Source organism: Nyctereutes procyonoides, unplaced genomic scaffold (assembly GCF_905146905.1).
Source record: "Nyctereutes procyonoides isolate TBG_1078 unplaced genomic scaffold, NYPRO_anot_genome, whole genome shotgun sequence".
Taxonomy (NCBI): domain Eukaryota; kingdom Metazoa; phylum Chordata; class Mammalia; order Carnivora; family Canidae; genus Nyctereutes; species Nyctereutes procyonoides.
The window spans coordinates 51,182,942-51,205,681 of record NW_026575049.1 but is presented as its reverse complement, the minus strand read 5'-3'; the positions used below and the strand labels follow the sequence as shown (position 1 = coordinate 51,205,681).

Sequence of the window (22,740 nt, the reverse complement as noted above, 5' to 3'; positions counted from 1 at the left end):
ATTTTAGTTTTCAAAATGATTTAGGTTGGCCTGTAAAAACCAGGAAAAATAATACTTAAAAGATTTAAAATTCTGAAATTGAAACTTTTTCATTTGTATGACTTCAATTTTTTAACACGCAAGTGGAAAGGGTGTATGTAGAAGTATGAGCCACTCAAATCTACACTACCCAACCCAAAATAATAGAGAAAGTACAACAATGTTATAAAACAAGGTTTATTCTGCAATACTTTATCATAATGAATTGCATCTCTTTGGTAAAAATAAACTTTATAAACATTTTAATAATCAGAGATTAGATACAAAAACTAAACATCTGTTAAGTTGCTTTTAATATGAGCAAAGACTGGCAACTGAGAAGTGGTTCACTTGTGACTGGTCATCTACTGGCAGTTATAACTCAAACTCAGGGCAATTTTTATGCTACATTAGAAAAGAGGATAAGGAAACCAGTTTAATAACTCAAATTTCTTGAATCAGAAAGCATTCTTATACTTTCATTTAAAAATAAATAATAGTTACAGTGAATTGGCAATTATACATTTTATACACTATATGATGGCAACATAATACTTTAAAATTAAGCACTTAGTTTAATAAGAATGTACAACAATTTTAAAAACAAGTTTTGACAATGGCACTGGCAGTTAGACACAAAAAAATGTGCTTTAAGAAAAAATGGCAGGTTTAACATTAAAATACTCTACTTTGTCTTTCAATAAATATTTTGAGTACATCATTAACATAGTGAAGTAAACTTTGTTTCAATCAAAGCTTACACATTTCAAACTAACAACAACAACAAAAAACCTGTAAAGTACATGTAAACCAGAAGGCCTCAAAGTTTAATCAAATGCTACGATCTTCACAAATGGTTGCTAAGTTACTGTAGTATTTAAGACAAAAGTCTTTACAGCTTTGTGAAGTATTCACATCTGTTGATTAAATTGCTAGAAAAGGCCTCCTGGTCTACAAAGACACACACATTCCCTCAACACTTTCTCTACCTTGAATTCATGCTTAACATATATTTAACTGACCACCTAGTATGAACCCTTTACATAATGCCTCAGAAAAGTAGCAAAAGAAAAAATATATATTCTAAGCCTTACTATATACAAGGGAATCTAAGTTAAGAGAAGTCATGCTGGCTATAGGGAGGAAAGGAAAGGCTTGAAGGTGGAAAAAAGGAGGCAATCCACCAATAATTAGCCTTTCCATGAATACAAGTAATGTTTTTTTCTCTGAATTTGAAACATAAAATTATTAATGAATTTAGTAATATATTGCACAAACAAATTTCAAAGATCTATATTCAAGAAACACTGATTCTTCTGGGATGTGAAAGATGAAGATTAACTGTGCTGACTCAAAACTTTTAATAGAAATCTATTATAAACTGGAATCAGTTATAACAATTTATATAGATGTAAGGCAAATTATGTTAGCTTAAATCACAGTCTTAAAATATGCTGAACATATAAACTCTCTGGGATTGCCAAACTGTTCCTATTACAGTATAATTTCTTATTACTATATTATTAGAAATACAATTTCCAGTCCATAGGACTTGAAATGACTTTCCTTAATTGGGTAGTTATTAGCCATGTTTTTATCTCAACACACCTGAGGAATGGGATTATAATACCTATGAAAGTAACGATGGGGGAATCATAATTAAAAAAGACTTCCTCTCAAAAATAACTGCCTTGGTAAATCAGCAAATGAAAAGTGATGCACTGAATTCTGTATAAGAATTAAGTGTAAAATATCCTGTGACTTTTTCTCGGTAATCTTTAGTATGAAAGTGTTCATTGTCCTTGCTAGTGAAGCATACAAATTTTTAAATTTGTGGGAAGAGTACATGAAGAGGGAGAGAATATCAAGTTTAAAGAATTATTGTTATTTACATTAAGCTAAAATAATTTTGAAGATCCCTCTCAAAGGAGAACAACTCTCCCCCTCCGTACCCAAGATCATTTCCCTCTGCTTATGAAGAGCAATTATCTAATGGACAGGAACCAGAAAGAACATGTGTGGTACAGAATTTCAGTAGAACAAAATAAACTGGAACCAGATCACTGAAACATTGTTACTAAGGTCTATCCACAGTGGACCACAGTAAATAGCTTTAAGATACTGTTATTAAAATGATTTTTATCACCTGTGTACTATTTATACTGTGGTAAAAGCATTTTTTTTTATTATAGTCACTGTCTTCAGTAAAATGTATTGACTTGGATTAGCCATTTTCTGTAGATGAGATGTATATGAAGGAAAAACCCCCAAATACCTCATCCTGCGTAGTTAACTATATTTCATTATCAACAAATTTAAATTACTGTATATCAACAGCACCGATTCTATTGATGTGGCCACCCAAGTTCAATTACAATTAACATGGAAATGGGACAGATAATATTGTTTTTATCCCTGGCTTAAAGTTTTGCCAATTGAAAACGATGTTTTCGTTATGCCTCTCAATTGACAGTTTTGCCCAAATAAGATTTACAAGTTAAAACAAAAATATTTGTCTCTTTAAGAGAAAAAAAAAAAAGCCAAGAAAATGCTTTAGTCATAGGAATAACTGAAAGTAACCAACCAAAATCATAAGCCTACAGTGTATGTATGTATGTAATATGAAATTATCAGAAAAATGATAACAAGGTCATTGTTATAAAACAGAATGTACCATGAGATAAGACTGAACTTTAGGGAAGTTGCTTCCACCAACTGTAAAAAAATATACATAATGAGTAATTTTAGTATTATTAGTATCCTGTGTTCTTAATATAGTCAAACTATAAAAATGATATGGAAAAATGTCTCATTGAAGCAGATTTGTTCCAAAACTTAAAATGCCTTAGTCAATGCATGTTTAGAACAGCAATATAAAATCTTTTAGCATGGAATAAATGGCACATATTATGTATTATACTGCCTCCCCTGAAGGGTGTACTGTAGAAGATTTAATTTTATATGAATTTTAAACCCTTGACAGGTACTTTGTCTCTACAGTTTTGTTAAATCCTTTTAAATTTAATTAGGTATACACACAAATTTAATTCATATAAACCTTAGAAGTTTTTTCCTAAATAATCTACCTAAATAATTATGAGGACATAATTATTAATTATTCAAAATGTTTATTTTAGATTACACTCCATTCCTACTACAAAATTCCCAGAATGCAGTCCACTTAATAAGCAAACGAAATTCTCTTATTGCAAAAAGTATGTCAAAATGAGCGTTAACCCCATAACACACTTTATGGCTATATCCTCTCATTAGATTGTTTCTACTCAACAAAGACAACTAGTGGCTAAAATTCAAACAATGGCTGCAAAGCACTTTGGGAACAAACAAAAAGCCTCCAATAAATTTTATGTAACAACTGGGAAGTAAAAAACATTCAAAGATAATATTGTAATAGGAATTGGGAGTGTTCTTAGATGAAACTATACCACAAAACTGCCTTTTCTAAATCTCAGAACTCTTTGCTGTACTTTCTGCCTATGCAACCAAAAGGAGCTTCCTAGACCACTAGGACCTTTTCCAATTTATATTCAACTTTGTCCATGGTTCAAAAAAAAAAAAATTAAAAACAAAAATTAAGACAAAATAAAAAACCCAAATCTCATTCTACTGGATTGCATGTGTCCAGAGAGAAGTATATGAGAAAGACATCAGCAAAATTTTTAGCTGGATCAGCAACTATAGTTAACACAGATTGGAAAAGACAATGAAAAAAAAAAAGCTATAGTTGCCAATCCTTACACTTTAACATAAATAGATTAAAAGATTTTTCCTACAAGTTTTAAGACAGAGGCTGTGAATTTTCTTATATAAAAATTTCCAAATCTGAGAGACATTTATCACAAAAATGATGTTTTTAGGACTTGGCATCATATCTATGGTTGGGCATGATCCTAACAGCAATTACTTAATAAAAATTAAAACAAATGTTCTGTAATAAAGAAGTAATTAGCACCCCTCCCCCACCCTAAAACAAAAGAAGTCCATTATGGCTTTGATATCCCTTGTAAAGAATTAAGTAGAATAGTATTGCCACACTTTAAAATAATTTCACACAAATAAGTATTTCTATTTTTTCCGCTGCTTTTGATTTTGAGTCTTTGCAGTACTTATTAGGGAACCCAAACATGTACGGATTCCAGCAAGGTGGAGCAGAGATCCAGCTGCCTCTTTGAGCTCCTCATCAATTTCTTGACATAACTGTTTGCGCATCTTTTTGCCTGGCTGCCCTTTTTCAGAGGTATCTGCACAAGCCTGTGATGCATAGCCACTGTCTCCAAGAGGATCATCTTCATAATCAACATCTGTGTCTTCTTCACTGTGAAATCCTTCACTGCCATCACTTCCCACATGGCTACTCTTTGGGATAAATTCATATGCCTCATCGACAGAGGACAGAGAAGACACGCTAGACCTGGACGCGCAGCGCTGTGCTGCCATGCTACTTGCACTGTAATTATGGTCTTCTTTTGGATCAATGCTCGTGGCCAAAGAATCACTCTCTTGCAGTCGCATAGTACTAGGATGATTAAATGCATTGCCATAACTCCTCTTTTTCTGCATTGCTGTTTTAAGAGGAAGAGGCTTCTCACCTGTAGAAAAGAAAACTTCCATCAATAGGTCAAAGGCATGTGATTGCAAGAACAGGCCACTGAAACTACTATATCAATACAGAGTAGTGCTTTGGTTTAGTAATGTTCTATAGGTTTTTGTTCACTTTTTTTTTTTTTACTTAGACCATATCCTGTAGGTATTAATTTGAAACATTTTAAAATCACTTAATCTTATGTCTTGATTTTTCCATGAAAAACATAATTATTTTGAGCTGCTTGTACAGAATGCCTCAATAAGAATGTACCACTGTTTAGCCAACCATTTCCTTGTTGATATTTAGGTTTTCCCAATTTTTCACTACTAAGAATAATACTGTAATGACGGACGCTTCAGCACGTAAATATGAAAGCAAGAACAATAAAAGTTTGAGGAGATGATATAGGGAGTATGCCTTCATGAACTTAGGCAAGGGAAGATATCTTGTTTGTTTGTTGTCTTCTTGTTTTTAATCCTCTAACATGTCATTAGTGTTATTTTATGCAGTTAACGCTTGTTTATCTCTACCTGCATGTTTATGACTTGCATTGGTTTTCATTTTTCTTTCATTTCATGCCCACTTCAGGCATCTCTATTTGGGGTCTCTCTCTACATGAAAGAAAGGATCTCTTTCCTTCCCTCTGAAATATGCCCCTTAGACTTTACTAAAAGACCCTTCTGATGATTTCACTTTTTAATAATCTCATCTGTCCTTTCACTGTTTGTCTGAAAATATTTCTATTTATTTCTTCATTATTCTTTTTTAGTTAAGATTTTATTTATTTATTCATGAGAAACAGAGAGAGAGAGAGAGAGAGAGAGAGAGAGAGAACGTGCAAGCGCACCACCCAGGCGTCCCATTATTTCTTCATTATTCTTAAACAGTATCTTTTCAGGGCCTAGAGTCCCTTGGGTGCAGCTATTTCCTTTCAGGAATGAAGATATCATTCCATTATCTTCTGGCTTTCGGGGACACGTGGCTCAGTGGTTGAGCGTCTGCCTTCAGCTCGGGGTGTGATCCTGGAGTTCTGGGATCAAGTCCCACATTGGGCTCCCTGCACGGAACCTGCTTCTTCCTCTGCCTAGGTCTCTGCCTCTCTCTATTGTGAATAAATACAATCTTAAAAAAAAAAAATACTGCAATGAAAATCCTTCTAGATGCCTTTTCTTACACATATGTAAATATTTTTCTAGAATACCAAGAAATAGAATTATTAAGTAAAAGAATATACAGATTTCAAATTATAATTGTTTTTTTTTTTAATTTTTATTTATTTATGATAGTCACAGAGAGAGAGAGGGAGAGAGGCAGAGACATAGGCAGAGGGAGAAGCTGGCTCCATGCACCAGGAGCCCGACATGGGATTCGATCCTGGGTCTCCAGGATCACGCCCTGGGCCAAAGGCAGGCGCTAAACCGCTGCGCCACCGAGGGATCCCTAATTGTTTTTTTTTTTTAAACCTAAGTAGAGTTGACATACAATCTTATGTTAGTTTTAGGAGTACAACATAGTGATTTGACAATTCTATATATTACAAAATGCTCACCCTAAGTTGTAGTCACCATATAAAGTTATTACAATATTATTGACTATATTCCTTATCTGTACTTTTCATCCCCCTGTGATTTATTTATTTTATAATTGGAAATTTGTAATCTCCTAATTGCCTTCACTTATTTCACCCATCTACCCATTCTCCTCCCCCCAGGCAACCATCAGTTTGTTTCTGTTTTTTGTGGGGTTTTGTCTTTTTGAAGATTTTATTTATTTATTTGAGAGAGAGAATGAGTGAGGAGAGGGACAGAGTATGAGTGAGAGGGACAAGCAAACTCTACACTGAGCATGAAGTCCCATGCGGGTTCTAATCTCATGACCCTGAGATCATTACCTGACCCCAAACCAGGAGTCAGATGCTTAATGGACTGAGCCATCCAGGCGCCTGCGTTTGTTTTTTGTTTGCTCATTTGATTTTTAGATTCCACATAAAAGTGAAACCATATGGAATTTGTCTTTCTCTGGCTTATTTCACTTAGCATAAAACTCTCTAGGTCCATTTATATTGTCAAGAATGGCAAGATTTCATTCTTTTTTTATGGTGGAGTAATATTCCATTGTGTGTGTGTGTGTGTGTGTGTGTGTATCTCCTCTTTATCCATTCATCTACTGATGGATACAGGCTGTTTGCTTCCATATGTTAGCTATGTAATAAACACAGGAGTACACATATCTTTTCAAATTAAGTGGGTTTTTTTTTCCCTTTAGGTAAATACCCAGAAGGGGTATTTAGAAGACAGTATGGTTCTTCTATTTTTAGTTTTTGAGGAACCCCAATACTGTTTTTCATAGTGGCTGGACCAAGTTGTATTTCTACCAACAAGAAGTTCCTTTTTCTCTACATTCTCATCAACACTTGTTATTTCTTGTCTTTTTGATACTAGGCATTCTGACTAGTATGGGATCTTACTGTGGTTTTGATTTGTATTTGTAGTTGGTATTTTCAAATTGTCCTCCAATTGAGCAAAATGGTTGTACTAATTTACATCCTACAGTGTATGACAATATCCAGTTCCCACAATTAACACCTAATATTATCATTCATTTTAATTCTTCATAATCTCATGGACAAAAAAAGCAATATCTCAATATTATTTCATTTTGCATTTCCCTGTCTTCTAGAGAAGGTGCACATCTTTTCAAATGTGTATCGAACACTATTTCCTTCTGAGACCCATCTAATATATATTCTCTTGGCTTCTCTGTTGAACATTTTCCTTCTTACTCGTAGAATCCTTTTATATACATATACTCAGTATTAACCATTTGTTATACACATAGTAAAAAAAAAATGTTCTTTTAGGGTTTGTCTCGTGTGACTTTCCTTACAGATATCTTTTGTTGTCAGAACTCCAACATTCTGATGTTTAATTTAATTAAATTTACCCATTTTTTCTTTTATGGATTTTGCATTTTGTATCTGAAGGGTTTTCTAATTCCAAGGTTTTAATATACTTTCCTATATTTTCTTATTTATGGTTTTTATTTTTACTTTTAAATCTTTAACCTTAATTTATTTGTTTCTTGGTCTATGTAAAAATATCTATCACAGTATTAACTTCAATTTCATAATTGCTCACATATATTAATGGAAATAGAATAAAATTGAAACTAAATAATTCCAATGAAAACACAAATTTAGTTGGAAAAAAACAATTTTGCTTATAACATTTAAATATTTTGCATTCTAAATTACATTTAAAAAAGCACTCGCAAAAATCTGTTATAGGAAGAAAGGCATGATTGCTTACATTCTAAAATTCCTTGTTCTATAGAAGTATTTAAGAGCATCATTGCAGTGGCAGCATCAATATCAGATTCTGAAAAAGGAAAAGAATAACAGTATTAATTAATTATAAAAGAGGATATTATAAGTATTCGCAAATGTAACTAACATTAAGATTTGGTGTATATTCTTTTACTTAAAAACACAAAGGCACCCACACGTTAAACAAAATGAGACACATATTATTCTGCAATCTATTTTTGTTCACTTAAAATTATGAACAGTTTTGTGAACAGTATTGAGTAAAGGGGAATTGAGTAGTACTGGAGATAATAAAATTTCTTATTATTTTCTTAATAACATTTTCTTTTCTCTAGCTTACTTTACTGTAAGAAGACAGTATGTTAGTCACAAAACACAAAATATGTGTTCATCAACTTCATGTCATCAGTAAGGCTATAAGTAGGTAAGTTTTTGGGGAATCAAGTTATACATGGATTTTCAACTGCATTGGGGAAGGGAGCAGGAATCAGCACCTCTAATCCCTATATTATTCAAGGGCCAACTGTAACTAAAAATGTATATTAAGGCATTCTTCTTCTTTTTTGTTTTTTTAAGATTTATTTATTTTGGTGGAGGAAGAGGGGGAGAGAGTGAGCTGGGGGAGGGCCAGAGGGAAAGAATATCCAAGCATACTCCCACTGGTGCAGAGCCCAGTGCAGGGCTCAATCCTACCATCCATGAGATCAGGACCTGAGCCAAAACCAAAAGTCAGATGCCCAACTGACAGAGTCATCCAGGCGCCCCTACCTTTTTAGCATTTAAAAAATATCTTTACTTGGGCATATCTAGAGTTATGAAGTACTGCATTAATTACATACTAGTTACAGAAGTTACTAAAAACACTAAATGAGTAACTACTGCTGGCGCAAAAGTATTAGTAATGTTTTTAATCATAATTTTATATGAGGCTACAAGTACTATAAACTTCATAAGAGGTCAAATATAATTATGGATATTCCATAAGGAAAATGAGTTTCAAAAGGCCGGTGAAATCAGCAGGTTTTAATCCAGATAAAGTCATTATGTTCTCATATCTACTTTTCTGCCAAAAGTTCTCCATCTTGGCGATTCATTATCCTGAATAACTGTAATTAAATAAAAATGAAATGGTATAATCTAACATGAAGGAAAAGCTAGAAAATATTTAGAAATTTTATTTTTTATTATTTTATTATTTTTAAAGAGTTTATTTATCTATTCATGAGAGAGAGAGGCAGAGACATAGGCAGAGGGAGAGGTAGGCTCCCTACCAGGAGCCCAATGCAGGATCCAATCCCAGGGCCCTGGGATCACGACTTGAGACAATGGCAGATGTTCAACCACTGAACCACCCAGGCACCCCAATATTAAAAAATTTAAATTATAAAGGATGTTTAAAATAAGATTTGGATATGAAACTTCCCATTTCTATCTCAATGCTAAAAATCTTTATTACCCCAAAGTTTTCCATTTTATTTGTAATACCTATTTGTAAAGTTATTTTAGATAACAAAGCCATAAAGATATGGACTTATTTTTGTTATTGGCTTTACCAAACAGACTTAAGTAAATCAGAAGATGGTTGTTACAAAGGAGCACAAAAAACTACAGCTCTTTCCCTTTCAATAAACTGTGACCTTGTGAAATAAGAGTCTCTATGAATGCCTCCCCAATTAAGGTAGGAACCTGTCTTATCCACTATGTTCTACAATGCCTAGAACAGTAGTAGGTCCTTGATAAATGTGGAAATAATGAAGTATAGAACTTCTTTGCCTTCCTTTCCTTAGATTAAGCTGATCATCACCAAATTACTAACTAATGCTGCATATCAATGGGCTTGGCATGTTCTGAGTATTATTAACTCATCTAATCCTCACAACTTTATAATGTGGATACTAATAGTGTTTCCATCTTAAAAATGAAAAACAGGTCTCTAGAAATAACGAAGATTGAACCTTTCAATAGTCTACTTCCAGAACCCAGGCCTTCAATTTGTACTCTTATCAATTATCACTCATTAATACCTACTAAGTATCCACGAATAGAGTAGGAAATTCTGCAGAAATTTACAGAATGTACCAGAAATTCTCTATTCTATTATTCACTCAACAAACTGAGTGTCCTCTTATGAGCCAGACATCTTTCCAGGCTATGGAAATACAGCAAAAAACAAAACAGGAAAAATCCCTACCCTCTCATAACACAAAGGAATAATTAAAACATAGTATGTCAGAGGGTGACAAACACAAGGGAGAAAAGATAAATGGAAGGGGGATAGAGAGTGTTGGGAAGGGTGGTTATACTTTAAACACAGAGGTTAGAGAAGCCTTCAAGAAGAGGCAATGAATGGTTGAGCAAAGATTCAGGGAGATGAGAAAAAGAAGCCACATACTATCTGAAGGAAAAGAATTTCAAGGCAGAAAGAACAGTAAGTAAAAAGAATTTGAATCAGTGATTCCCATGATAGCCAAGGAAGATCTCTCCAATTCTGGTCTTTTAGAATGAGGCCAGACTACAATTTGATAGCGTTCATATTCTAACATGTTTTTGATGAAAAAAAGGTAGACTCCAGCCCATATTGTATCTCTGTGTGAATTGGGGAAAAAGCAAGTCTGCCCCAGGTGAATGCTTCGCTGTATGAAGGCACACAGCTTGAAGAGTGTGGGCTGAATTTCAGACCTCACTCATTGCCTCAGCCAAGTGTCCTTGTGCGGGGCACATCTTGCATGGCATTATGCAAAAGCCCTAACAGAGTTTTCTGCTCCATGAAACAATTTTTCTCTTAATATAAAAAAGGTATATCTTGTTGTTTCCAATTTCATTTAAAAAAAGGGGGGGGGGACAGTTGTGAGGCAGACTCTAACACTGGAAAGTACTATAATGAGGAAACAATTTCAGAAAATTTATAGTCTTATAAATGAAGTACCTATAAAGTCTTATCAAAAAAATTAATATACCTCTAGCTTAACTTCCTATAGTAAACTTCTATGAGAATTCAAGGAGTCATATTTCTGAAATACCTAAAACTAAAGAACATTGGTGAAGCTTACCCTGACAACCTAAGAAAGCTGCATGAACACCACTTCTTTTCCTAGTTTCTACATACTTAAAATGATAACAAAATTAGGTGCTATTTTTGTAATAGTAGAAGGACCGGAAAAGTGTTCCTTAAACACATTTGTTTCTTATATAGATTTATTATAGCCAAGTTAATTTGAACTCTCCCACATGAAAGTAACTTTATGAAACCAAAAACTTCCCTGAAAAAGGATTTTATCTATATGTGATTTGTTTGGTTGAACATTTATACCAAACAAATCACAAGTATGCTTCTCTTAATGTCTTGCCAGTTAACTCTAGAAAAATGACTAACAGCAAGATAAATGACCCCAACCTCTGAGCAATCAAGAATACCTGATTACCAATGATTTGTCCAAGGTACTATCTTGAACTTCTTAGAACAAATACAACAAAAACTCTCTGTGTAGACTTTACAATTTTTATTTAGAATACCCAATCTGTTTTGGTATTAAATTTAAACTGAAGATTTAATTGTTTACTGTCACAGTTGAAAATACTGGAGTTCAAAACATGCTATTGATTTAAAAATTAAGTCAAATAAATTTCTGTCATAAGTGTTAATTTGTATGTCCTGGTTTATATTTTCTTAGCCTTGATGCTGGGAAATTACTAACAATAACTGAGAAAAAAATTCAAAGACACTTGGTCCAGCCATGTGAAAGTGAGGGCTATAACATAAAATTACACATTTCTGTTATCTGATTCTCAATCCATTAAGCTTAAGAAATGATATGAGAGCCGTATAGGCAGAATTTAAATGGTTATAAGCTCAGTAATAACTGTAAGGACTTACTATTATCTATCAAAGCTAACATATACATTTACAGAGCATCCAAACAGAAAAGTGAGTATCTCTTGTGATTCTTTAATAGAGGAGAACAATTTTGATAAATTGCCAATACTTTATGGTGCTTGGACCACTGATTTAGTTTCATTTCTATTAAGATACAAATTATGCTAATTTGGAACCTTAAATCTGAACTTAAATTTGCACTTAGCCCCTAACATCATCCTTAACTGTCTAAAGTTTGTATTTGCTTGTAGTATATTAGCACTTAAGTATAAATACTACAATTTATTAATTAGAATGTCAGTTCCATTTTTGTCATCTTTGTTCACTGATGTATACTTGGTGCCTAGCACAAAAGTGTGCTCAATAGATATTTCTTAAGTAGATCAATTTATTCTAAATCCACACCAAAACAAAATATAGACAGAAAAGGTTTTGTTTTGGTATCTCAGGGGGAGTGAGATTCCTGTGCCTCTTGCCCCCTGTTAAATAATACTGTAACATATATATTGGAAAATAGAATTAGTCATTGTAAGGTAAGAGAGACAACTATACTTTAAACAAACTGCTGCACCTACTCTGGGTGATAGTGACTATTTCTGGAGTTTCTATGCCTAAATAAGTTTTCCCATTGCTCATGTGTGTGTGGTTTAAGATTTTATTTATTTGACAGAAGTGGCGGGGAGAGAGAAAACAAACAAGCAGGGGAACAGCTGAGGGAGAGGGAGAAGCAGACTCCCTGTTGAACAGGAAGCCTGATGTGGGGCTGGATCCCAGGACCCTACATAACCTGATATCATAACCTGAGATGAAGGTAGATATTTAACCAACTGAGCCACCTAGGTGCTCCTGCTCTTAGGTGTTTAAAGGTAGCTCTAATATAATGATTAGTAAAGATGATTCTATGAATTGACAGATGAATCTAATGCTGGATTCTAATACTGGAACTTAATGACACATAAGTGACCTTCAGAAAACACAAAACTGACAGACAATATGGCCTTATTCTTTAAAGCCCTTCAGCACCTCCCCCAATGTCTCATACCTGGTAGAGTGCAGGTTTTAAATCAAGAGTTTCTGAGTTTCTTGTATGTCATTTACTAGTGGTGTGGCCTTAAGAAAGTTACTTAATCTCTCCACACTTAAGTTTCCTTATTTGTAAAAGGAGGTAACAATACCTCAAAGAGTAGTAAGAATGAAATGAGATGATGCACTCAGAGCACCGTAGTAAGGAACTCAATGCAAAAAAAAAAAAAAAGAAAAAGAAAAAAAAGAACTCAATGCTAACTAATGTTGTAATTATAGAAAGGAGTTAAAAATCATTACGCTGGATCCCTGAGTGGCGCAGCGGTTTGGCGCCTGCCTTTGGCCCAGGGCGCGATCCTGGAGACCCGGGATCGAATCCCACGTCGGGCTCCTGGTGCATGGAGCCTGCTTCTCCCTCTGCCTGTGTCTCTGCCTCCCTCCCTCCCTCTCTCTCTCTCTCTCTGACTATCATAAATAAATAAAAATTTAAAAAAAATAAAAATCATTACGCTAAGTAAGTTCTCTTTGAATGGGCTAATGCATGCTTAAACTCTTCATTTGCCTTGCCCCTGCTAAATGATCATATCTATAGCTACTGGACCAAGGCTACTGAATCCTCTTCTATACACTCCTAGGCTTCAGTCATACTCAGTGGCATGCAGTTCCCAGCAGATACCCTTCAACAAGGTCAAGTATTTTCCCAATTTTTGAGGTTCAGCTCAAGCACCACACTTTTTTTTTTCTAAGAGGCCTTTCCTGATCTACCTCTAAGCTTACTTTGCCACTTACTTCCTTTCACCCCATCATACTCTGTATAAACTTGTCAACCTTCTTCAATTAAACTGTACAGTTTTTGAGAGCAGGGCTTGGGTCTCTTTCATCTCTGCATATGCCAAAGCACCCATATATTGCTTGGCACTATGTGGGAATTCAACAATTACTTGTAGAATAAACAGTTGAATGTTTAGTCCATTCAGTGTTGTGTTTTTTCAAACTTTTCCTGAGAAATAATATCAGGAGAGAAGCAAATTTCCTTATAAGTCTATTAATACTCCCTAAAGCAACCTGATGTAAATATAAATTTTCTTAAGTTTTTATGTGGTCTTATGCTTTCCTCTTATAACTCATGAGAACTGTATATCTATACCAAGACAGGCCTGCATTTGTTTTAATGTGGAACACCAAGTACCCTCACCACCTAGTTAATTACTACTAGGCCTAAGACCCACGAATACAGAAATGGAGTGAAGCTGTTATCAACACTGGAGGTACAATGCACCATATGTGTAAGTCATTAGATGAAGGAAAGAAAAGTGCCTATGCTCTAGTTATGAAAAACTGTGGCTAAACTAGCAAGAGGAAATGGTGGAAGTGTTGGTTCCCCAAAGGAAGAAGAATTAGGATAGAACGGACTAAAAGAAGAGATTCTATATAAACTCAGAATTCACAAAGAAAATGTTCTCAAAATCTGTATACGAACTGAGTTTGAAAGACTAAAGGTCAGACTTACTGAGATAATAAAAATATGCAGTTTCCATAATGCCAAAATGTAAAAAGAAACCACATCTACCCATGCAGGAACGAGAAAAATGGATACTTGTCTTAAGTCAGAACATTAGCTCAACATACTCTCAATCCACTTAACTTTTTTGCAGAATTCTCTTCAGCTTTTTCCTATCCTTTCCCTCCCTCATTTTTACAGATCATCATCACACTGTTTCCTAGGCTTTGCATAGTGTAGCTCCAAAGAGTCAGAATGTATCTGATACACAGAAAGATTTTTGGTCTGAGGATTTCTGTTTCTAAAGGTCACAGAAATGTGTCTAGGCTGAAAAGCAACAACTTTAGAAGACCTTATGTTAACACATCACCCATTTGTAATATTAACTATGAGTAGGGGGCAAACACTACTAATGAAGAATTTTGAAATACTTTAGAAAAGTCATCTATAAAATTCTAAAAGTTAACTTGTTGCTTTCTTAAAGTTCTTTACACTTAATCTATAAAAGAAATGTTCTAAACTGTATTCTAATCTGGGGTTGACAAACTTCTGTAAAGGATAAGTATGTGTTTTAGGTTTCGCCAGCAGAGAGGCAAAAACAAGGACACAATATAGAGATCTCTGTTTTAACTACTTAACTCTGCTCTTGTAATGAATTTTCACATGCCTTGAAATATTATTTTCAAACTATTTACAAATATATACTCATAGGGCATACAAAAACAGGTGGTGAGCCAAATATGGCCTAACGCTATAGTTTACAAACTGCTATTCTAGTATCAGACCTGAAAAGAGAACTCTATACTGATAGTATTACTAAGAAATATTTTCCTACTTTCAAGGAAAAATACACATAAAAGGAGAAGAAAAAAAGGGATATAAAAAAAAAAAGAAAAAAGGGGATATATAACAATATATATGGTATGAGCCTAGCATTTGAAGAAAAAGTGTGTGTGTGCATATGCATGTATGCAGACACATCTACTCATGTATAAGGTGTAAGAAGAACCAAAGTAATTAAAACAAAATGTTGGTGATAAAATAAAGGGTTTAGTTTCTTTCTCTTTTGGTTTTATTTAAATTCAAGTTAGTGAACATATAGTATATTATTAATTTCAAGGTAGAATTTAGTGATTCATCACTTACATAAAACACCAAGTGCTCATCACATCAAGTGCCCCCCTAATCACCCCATTACTCCATCCCCCAACCTAACCTCCCCTCCAGCCAACCCTCAGTTTGTTCTCTATAGTTAAGAGTCTCTTAGGGTTTGTCTCTCTGTTTTTATCCCATTTTATTTTTCCTTCCTTTCCCCTGTGTTCATCAGTTTTGTTTCTTAAAATTTATTTTTTTATAAATGTTTTTATTTTCCAAATCTTTTACAATGAACATGTAATCCTTTTATAATTAGAAAAAAATTAAATAAAAAATCCTGATTTTTGACCTGAGTTGTTATGATTCAAAATAATGTTTTTACACATACCTTTGAGGGTTCGCACCTGGTTCTGCTTGAGTACAGAGCTTAAGAAATGAGGTGATAAAGAGCCACTGAAAAATAAAGATAAGGCAAATATGCTTATAAAAATCTTTTTTCACTTTTTATAGAACTTAGTCACAAATACAACTAATTTATACAATAAAAAACACAAGCTATTTTTACCTTGTTTTCTTTGCTAATACTATTCAGTTTAGGAAGAGTCTGCCAAAGCAGAAAGAGTATTAGATCCAAGATTAAATCACAACTATTTGACGTTCTTAGGCAAAATAATTAATTTCTTAGTTTCTTCATCTGTAAAATAGGAATAATTAAACCTCCCACATAGGGTTGCTGTGATGAATAATAATAATGCATTTAAAATGCCTGTAACAATAGACAATACATAATAGTTACTATTTGGTTTTGTATCGGATGCCAAGTTTGATATGATATTCATATAGGTGTTACCAAAGAAATGAAAGCATTTATCTAAACAAATGTGTGAAGAGAATGTATGGTAATGATGCAAAACAGATAGGTTCCTGATTTTATTAATTAATATCAATAAATATCAATATTAATGAAATCTGCTATAGTCCTAAAGAGACCAGCAGTTTTGGCTTTTTTTTTTTTTTTAAAGATTTTATTTTTAAGCAATCTCTACACCCAGCATGGGGCTTGAACTCACAACCCTGAGATCAAGAGTCACATGCTCTTCTCACTAAGCCAGCCAGGTGCCCCAGTTTTGGCTTTTTTTTTTTTTTTTTAAATTCCAAAAATAAAAACGTTTTTGGGACATACTACTTTTGTTCTTTGGAATTTGTGATAGTGTAAAAAATCTGTTTTGCTAACTAAATTATAAGTCTATTTCCTATTCATGGTTTTACATATATTATATTTCATTCAATTTATCGATATAATTATGACATAATAGGGCTACACAAAGGCCTATTAGATGGAACCATCATTTTGCCATACAATGAAAAAAAGAGAAAATGTTTCTAAAAATATTAAGGTAATGTTTTAAAGTAAAAAATTAAAATCTTTATGCTGTCATTTATCTACCTGCTTTTAAACCACAAAATCATTTTTATTTAACATCTAAACATATGATAAAGCTAAAAGATATAAACATGAAAGGCACAGTGAAGTGCATATTTGATGATATACAAGAGTCAATTTTCTCATTTAAATTTAAAAAAAAAAGCATAGCCAAATAAAACACATAAGCAGAACTTACCATTAGTTTCTAAATTATTTTTTTAAGTAGGCTACCTTATAAGCACCAATATTAATAAAGAAGATACCAAGTTTCAAACAACGAAGATATAAATTCTAATAACTTCTCTAGTTTCTTTTCATGAAGATCAACCACTCAATTATTCTTGTGACAATAGTCTTTCCAATCTACTAGTAAAGAAGCTTAAAATCTCGATGAGTAGATATATATTACGAATTTCAACTTTAGCCTTACTAATTTTTTACTGTATTTCAGCTACAACCACTCCACTTGAAGTTATTTAAAGAAATTAAATGCTGTATGAAATACTGATAATTGTTGCAGCTGAAGAGTTCATTATAGCTTTCTTCCTCCTTTTGTGTATGGTTGAAATTCTCCATCTAGTATTTTATTAAAAACTTTTAAAATTTTCCAATAAACAAATTAACTATTATAAGGCCACCCTCAAAAGTATCTCAACAAAATCTGGGATTTTTGAATTCAAATGAATGTATATAATAGATTAAAAAAAAAGATTCTGAAGACTTTTTTAGGAAAAGGAAACAAAATTGGATTTGAAGTATCATTTTCAGCTTTGACTTAAAATGGGAAAGCTGTAAGATCAATAGGAGTCACTGAGTTTGAAAACAAAAGCCAAGGAAACGCATTAAAATTATATTCACCAGCAGAAACAAAACAAAAAGCCTCAAAGCATTATTTTACTTGTCAGACATTTTAAAATGAAACTGTGAACATAATTTTTAAGTATTAAACGTGCTGTGAAAGAAAGCCAGACTCAAAATAGAAAAACACACATAAACATGTTACAATGACAAAATGTTAATCATCTTATTTTTAAAAGTTTAATTATACTTTTAATTTCCCATGTCTTTAGCCTGCATTAGTATTTTCAGGCAATCAAAACAATTTAAACCTTTTGTACCTGAAATCAGTATTATAACTTTCTTTTGGGTTTACTTATAATATACTCAGGACTGACTATATTTTCCAGAATTTATGTTCTCATCTATCAAATATCCTGTTTCCTAATAACACAAATTAGACTATAAGCCTTTAGGCTAATGTCTTATCCATAAAGTATTCTCTACACAATTAAAAAAACACCAAAAAACTTTACAACATTGTTAAGGTTCTCCATCTCATACAATGAAATCTTTTAAGTCACCACTGACACTTAAATGGAAGATCCTGTACCTTTGTGGAGATGCAGGAGGGGTGTAAAATGTTAATGTTGAGGAAAAGGGCTGCTTCTTCAGTGCCTGCATAAGGTTGGGTTTATATTCTGGATCAACACACCATAAGGAACCTTTTCCATTAACCTAAAATAAAATACACAAGAATTATTAAAATACAACTTTAAGACATACGCAATCAGTACCTGAATGTTTTAACTAAATGTGTGTATGGGGAAAAAAACAACCCTAACAGCAACTTTTAAGGACAATGCAAAGGCTGATGTTAGCTTGCTATAAATGCACATGTGGTCAAAAGCCTGGGAGGCAGACTGCCTGGGTTCTTATCTCCAGCTCTGTCACTTATCTACTGTGTGACCTTAGGAAAGTTAACCTACCTCTATCTATCTTTTCAGTCCATTAATTCCTTCATTTGGAATAGGTAGGGATGATGATGCTACCAATTTCCTAGGGCTGTTATGTGGATTAAATTATGCATAAAGTACACTGCACGGTGCCTGGCACATAGGGCCACAGGACATGCCAATAGTTTGTGAGAACGGTACAACCCCAAGATATGCCGTGAACAGCATGAAGGCTGCTGTATAGTGTGGTCCTCCACATACTAAGATGTAATAAATATAAACCATTATTGTATTGTTATAGAAAAACCAAAAAGAAAAGGAAAAATTAAGCTTTCTATGCAGCATTACTTCTCCAAAAGTGATAAACAGTATGAGATCAGGTGATCCATAAAAAAAAATTATTTTTTAATGGGATTAACAGTAATGTTTAAGTTCTCATCTAAAGTAAGTTTACATTTAAAAAGCAAATTATTTCAGGGGCTCCTGAGTGGCTCAGTCAGTTAAGCAACCAATTTGATTTCAGCTTGGGTTATGATCTCAGGGTCGTGAGATCAAGTCCAACGTTGGGGATGCACTAGGCTCCAGTCTGCCTGAGAGTCTCTCTCTTTTCCTCTGCCCCTCCTCATGCTCATGTGCACACCCTCTCTAAATGAATAAAATCTTAAAAATTAAAAAAAAAGCAAATGATTTCATGAAAAGTATAGCAAAAGTCTCAAAGAGTGGTAAACTAATAACTGAGGTATAGAAAAGACTGCTGTAAAAGATAACAAAGAGGAAGGATGCATCAGCCCTTCCCTCAAGATAATTAAGTTATAACATTTGAGGGATTTTTAGATAATATGGCAATAAGCACACAAACCCAGATTCCACTGAAATAATAGAATCTAAAAATTATGGAATTTTCATGATTAGTAGAAACTAAAGTGCCTGCTGGACTTCAAATGGAAGGTGCCTGAAAGAAGAGCTTGCGTGATCCAGTTCCCCCAATATGAAGGAAAAGCTTATAGGAAGCTAAGTGGACAAGATACCTGCAAAACTTCACTAATATTATCTAACATGCAGGGGAAAGGCCAGGCTATGAGGTAATTCCTTCAAATAGGTTTGAAAGGGGATCCCTGGGTGGCCCCAGCGGTTTAGCGCCTGCCTTTGGCCCAGGGCACGATCCTGGAGACCCGGGATCAAATCCCATGTCGGGCTCCCGGTGCATGGAGCCTGCTTCTCCCTCTGCCTGTGTCTCTGCCTCTCTCTCTCTCTCTCTCTGTGTGACTATCATAAATAAAAAAAACAAAACAAAACAAAAAAAACAAATAGATTTGAAAAATGCTGTTGGGCAGCCCAGGTGGCTCAGCGGTTTAGCGGCACCTTCAGCCCGGGGCATGATCCTGGAGACCTGGGATCGAGTCCCACATCAGGCTCCCTGCATGGAGCCTGCTTCTCCCTCTGCCTGTGTCTCTGCCTCTCTCTCTCTCTCTCTCTCTCTCTCTCTCTGTCTCTCATGAATAAAAAAAAAAAAAAATCCCCAAAACAAAATTCTCTGACCACTGGGAAATTTATAATCGATTAAAAAGATATCCAAACTATAATTACAGATTATCTAATAAATAAAGGGTATAAACATAGTTATATAAAAACTCAGAGTATATGGCCAAAAGCAAATTTATATCCACTTTCACTTTTGGGGGGAAGACTTATTTATTTTGGGGGAGAAGGCATGAGGAGGAAGGGCAGAGGGAGAGGGAGAGAGAATCTCAAGCAGACTCCATTGTTGGGTATGGAGCCCTACACAGGGCTGATTTTATGACCCTGAGACCACAATATGAGCCAAAACCAAGAGACATTTAATCAACTGAGCCACCCAGATGCCCCTTTCATTTAAAAAAAATATATATGGTACTTTAAGATTTTATTTATTTATTCATGAGAGTCACAGAAAGAACATAGGCAGAGGGAGAAGCAGGCTCCTGCAAGGAGCCCGATGTGGGACTGGATTCCTAGGACCCTGGGATCATGACCTGAGCCAAAGGCAGACACTTAACCAACTGAGCCACCCAGGTATCCCATTCATTTTCATTCTTAAACAACAACTGAAATATTTGAAATAAGCTTTTATCTTATCTGGGGGATGGGGAGAAAAAATTATATAATGTTATATAATGTAAATGTATGAAAATTGATAAATTATTAAACTAGAAGTTAGGAAAAATAATGAGACTGATAAATCAAGAGAGTATTCTAAAAAACTGTCAATATGCTACACACCCTAGTTGAGTATTCTAAAAAACTGTCAATATGCTACACACCTAGTTTGACCCCTGTCAAAGGAAATAACAAGGACTTTAGGAATTGTGATCTCTATCATCTGTTAACTCTTCCTTCAGGATAAATCTTTCCTACTACCTTATCTGACCATCCCCAATTGCACATTCTGAACAGAAACTGGACCATAAGCACATCCTTATACATGTATCAGATCCATGCATAGCCTACACACGAACTCCACAGCCGTGCAAGAAGGAGATCCAAGTTCAATCTCATCCCACTTCCCCAGGGCTGAACACTACTTGTACAGTGGTTAAGAGTGTTGAACCTTGGAGCCATTCTTCCTCCCTGGGAATCCTGGCTGTCATTTAAGAGCTGAGTAATCTTCAGAAAAATGTCTGTTTTCTGTGTATTGGTATACTCAAAATCAACTATATAAAAAATAATTATCTACTTCACTTTAAGAATTACTGTTTTAAAAGAGTTAATTCGCATAAAGTGCTTAGAACTCTGCCAGACAGTAAGTACTCAGTAAACACTGGCTACTGCTATTGATGTATGTTCATTTTCTTGGTAGTTTCAAAAATTGTTCCTGTTTCCTCCAGTCTAATAGTATGCAAATTTGTTTTTGTTTTTATTCCACCAAATATTGGCATTACATTTTAACAAATACTTTTGAAGTTTTTTTTATTTTTCTCTACAAATGTTGAAAATCAACTGTAAGATATAACCTCCCCCCACACCATGTGATATACAAAACTTCCTCAGAACTCTTAAGATTAACAAGATTCAAATTGTTAATTTTTGTTTTTATATCACAACTTTTCTATTTCAAAAAGTCTTTCTTAAAATTTGAATTACACTTCACAAGTACATTAAGAATTACTTGAACAATAAAATTTATGTGTTGTTCTATTCCTCTGGTCCTTTGTTTATATAAAATCCTATATGATATAAGCTATTATGATTGCTGAAGATCTAACATGATGAATTCCAGAATGCTTCCATTTCCCAAACTCTTTTTCAAGGTAACATTATTCTATTACTGAGGCTCTTTTACCTTCTGAACATCATGTCATAATTATTATAAGCAGAATGGCATAATATAAGAAAACTTCTGCAGGTATAAAAACTACAGACCTAATCATTGCTTACTGATTGGCTATGTGACACTGGACATTTTAATCTGAGTCAGTGTTATAATTCATATTTTATTCATAAAATAGAAAAACAGTCCACGAAGTTGTGATGAGATTCAAATAAGGTAATTTGTGTGGAAGTGACATAGAGCTGCAAAATAAATGAATACTTATTTCTGGGGGTTATTCTGAAATTGGCATAAAGTTAGAGTTCATATGGTATTTTTTTTTTTTAAGATTTATTAGAAAGACAGTGTGCGTGCAAGTTGGGATAGGGGGAAAGGGGGAGAGAGAGAGAGAATCCTGAAGCAGACTGCCTAATGAGTGTGGAGCCTCTTGGATGTGCGATTCAATCCCAGGACCCTGAGATCATGACCTGGCCAAAATCAAGAGTTGGCTACTTAACTGACTAAGCCACCCAAGTGCCTTAACTTTATATGGTTAAATAGTATATTCCTACTCCTTTGTCTCTAAGAGGAAGTTGTGAAAAAATCAACAACAACGAAATCAATTAATTCTGAATAAAAGATAGTAAAGAACAAGGAATAAACTAAATTTAGAAGGAAAAATAGCACCTGTCTTAGAAAAAGTATACTATCAGTGTAAGGCAGTTTTTAACATCCTAGCAACCTAAATATATAGAAAGAGAAATATGGCTGTCATATCATACTGTCATATAGAAAGAAACATACCATACTATTAGGTGAAACTTTGTTCTGGCCTTCAGCAGCAAAATAGCAT

At 34.0% G+C, this 22,740-nt stretch overlaps 1 protein-coding gene across 7 annotated transcripts in view; it reads right to left on the bottom strand.

Annotated features, from left to right (window-relative positions):
* Nucleotides 1–200: 200 nt before the first annotated feature.
* Nucleotides 201–22,740, bottom strand: part of FOXN2 (forkhead box N2) — a 63,528-nt gene continuing 40,988 nt past the window's right edge. For all 7 annotated transcript variants that reach the window (XM_055328315.1, XM_055328312.1, XM_055328314.1 and 4 more), the window contains 4 exons: nucleotides 18,259–18,383; nucleotides 15,831–15,895; nucleotides 7,933–8,001; nucleotides 201–4,628 (listed from right to left, as the gene is read on the bottom strand). In XM_055328315.1, coding sequence (XP_055184290.1) covers nucleotides 4,105–4,628; nucleotides 7,933–8,001; nucleotides 15,831–15,895; nucleotides 18,259–18,383 — 783 coding nt within the window. In that variant the 3' untranslated portion in view covers nucleotides 201–4,104. The remainder of the gene's footprint in view (nucleotides 4,629–7,932; nucleotides 8,002–15,830; nucleotides 15,896–18,258; nucleotides 18,384–22,740) is intronic.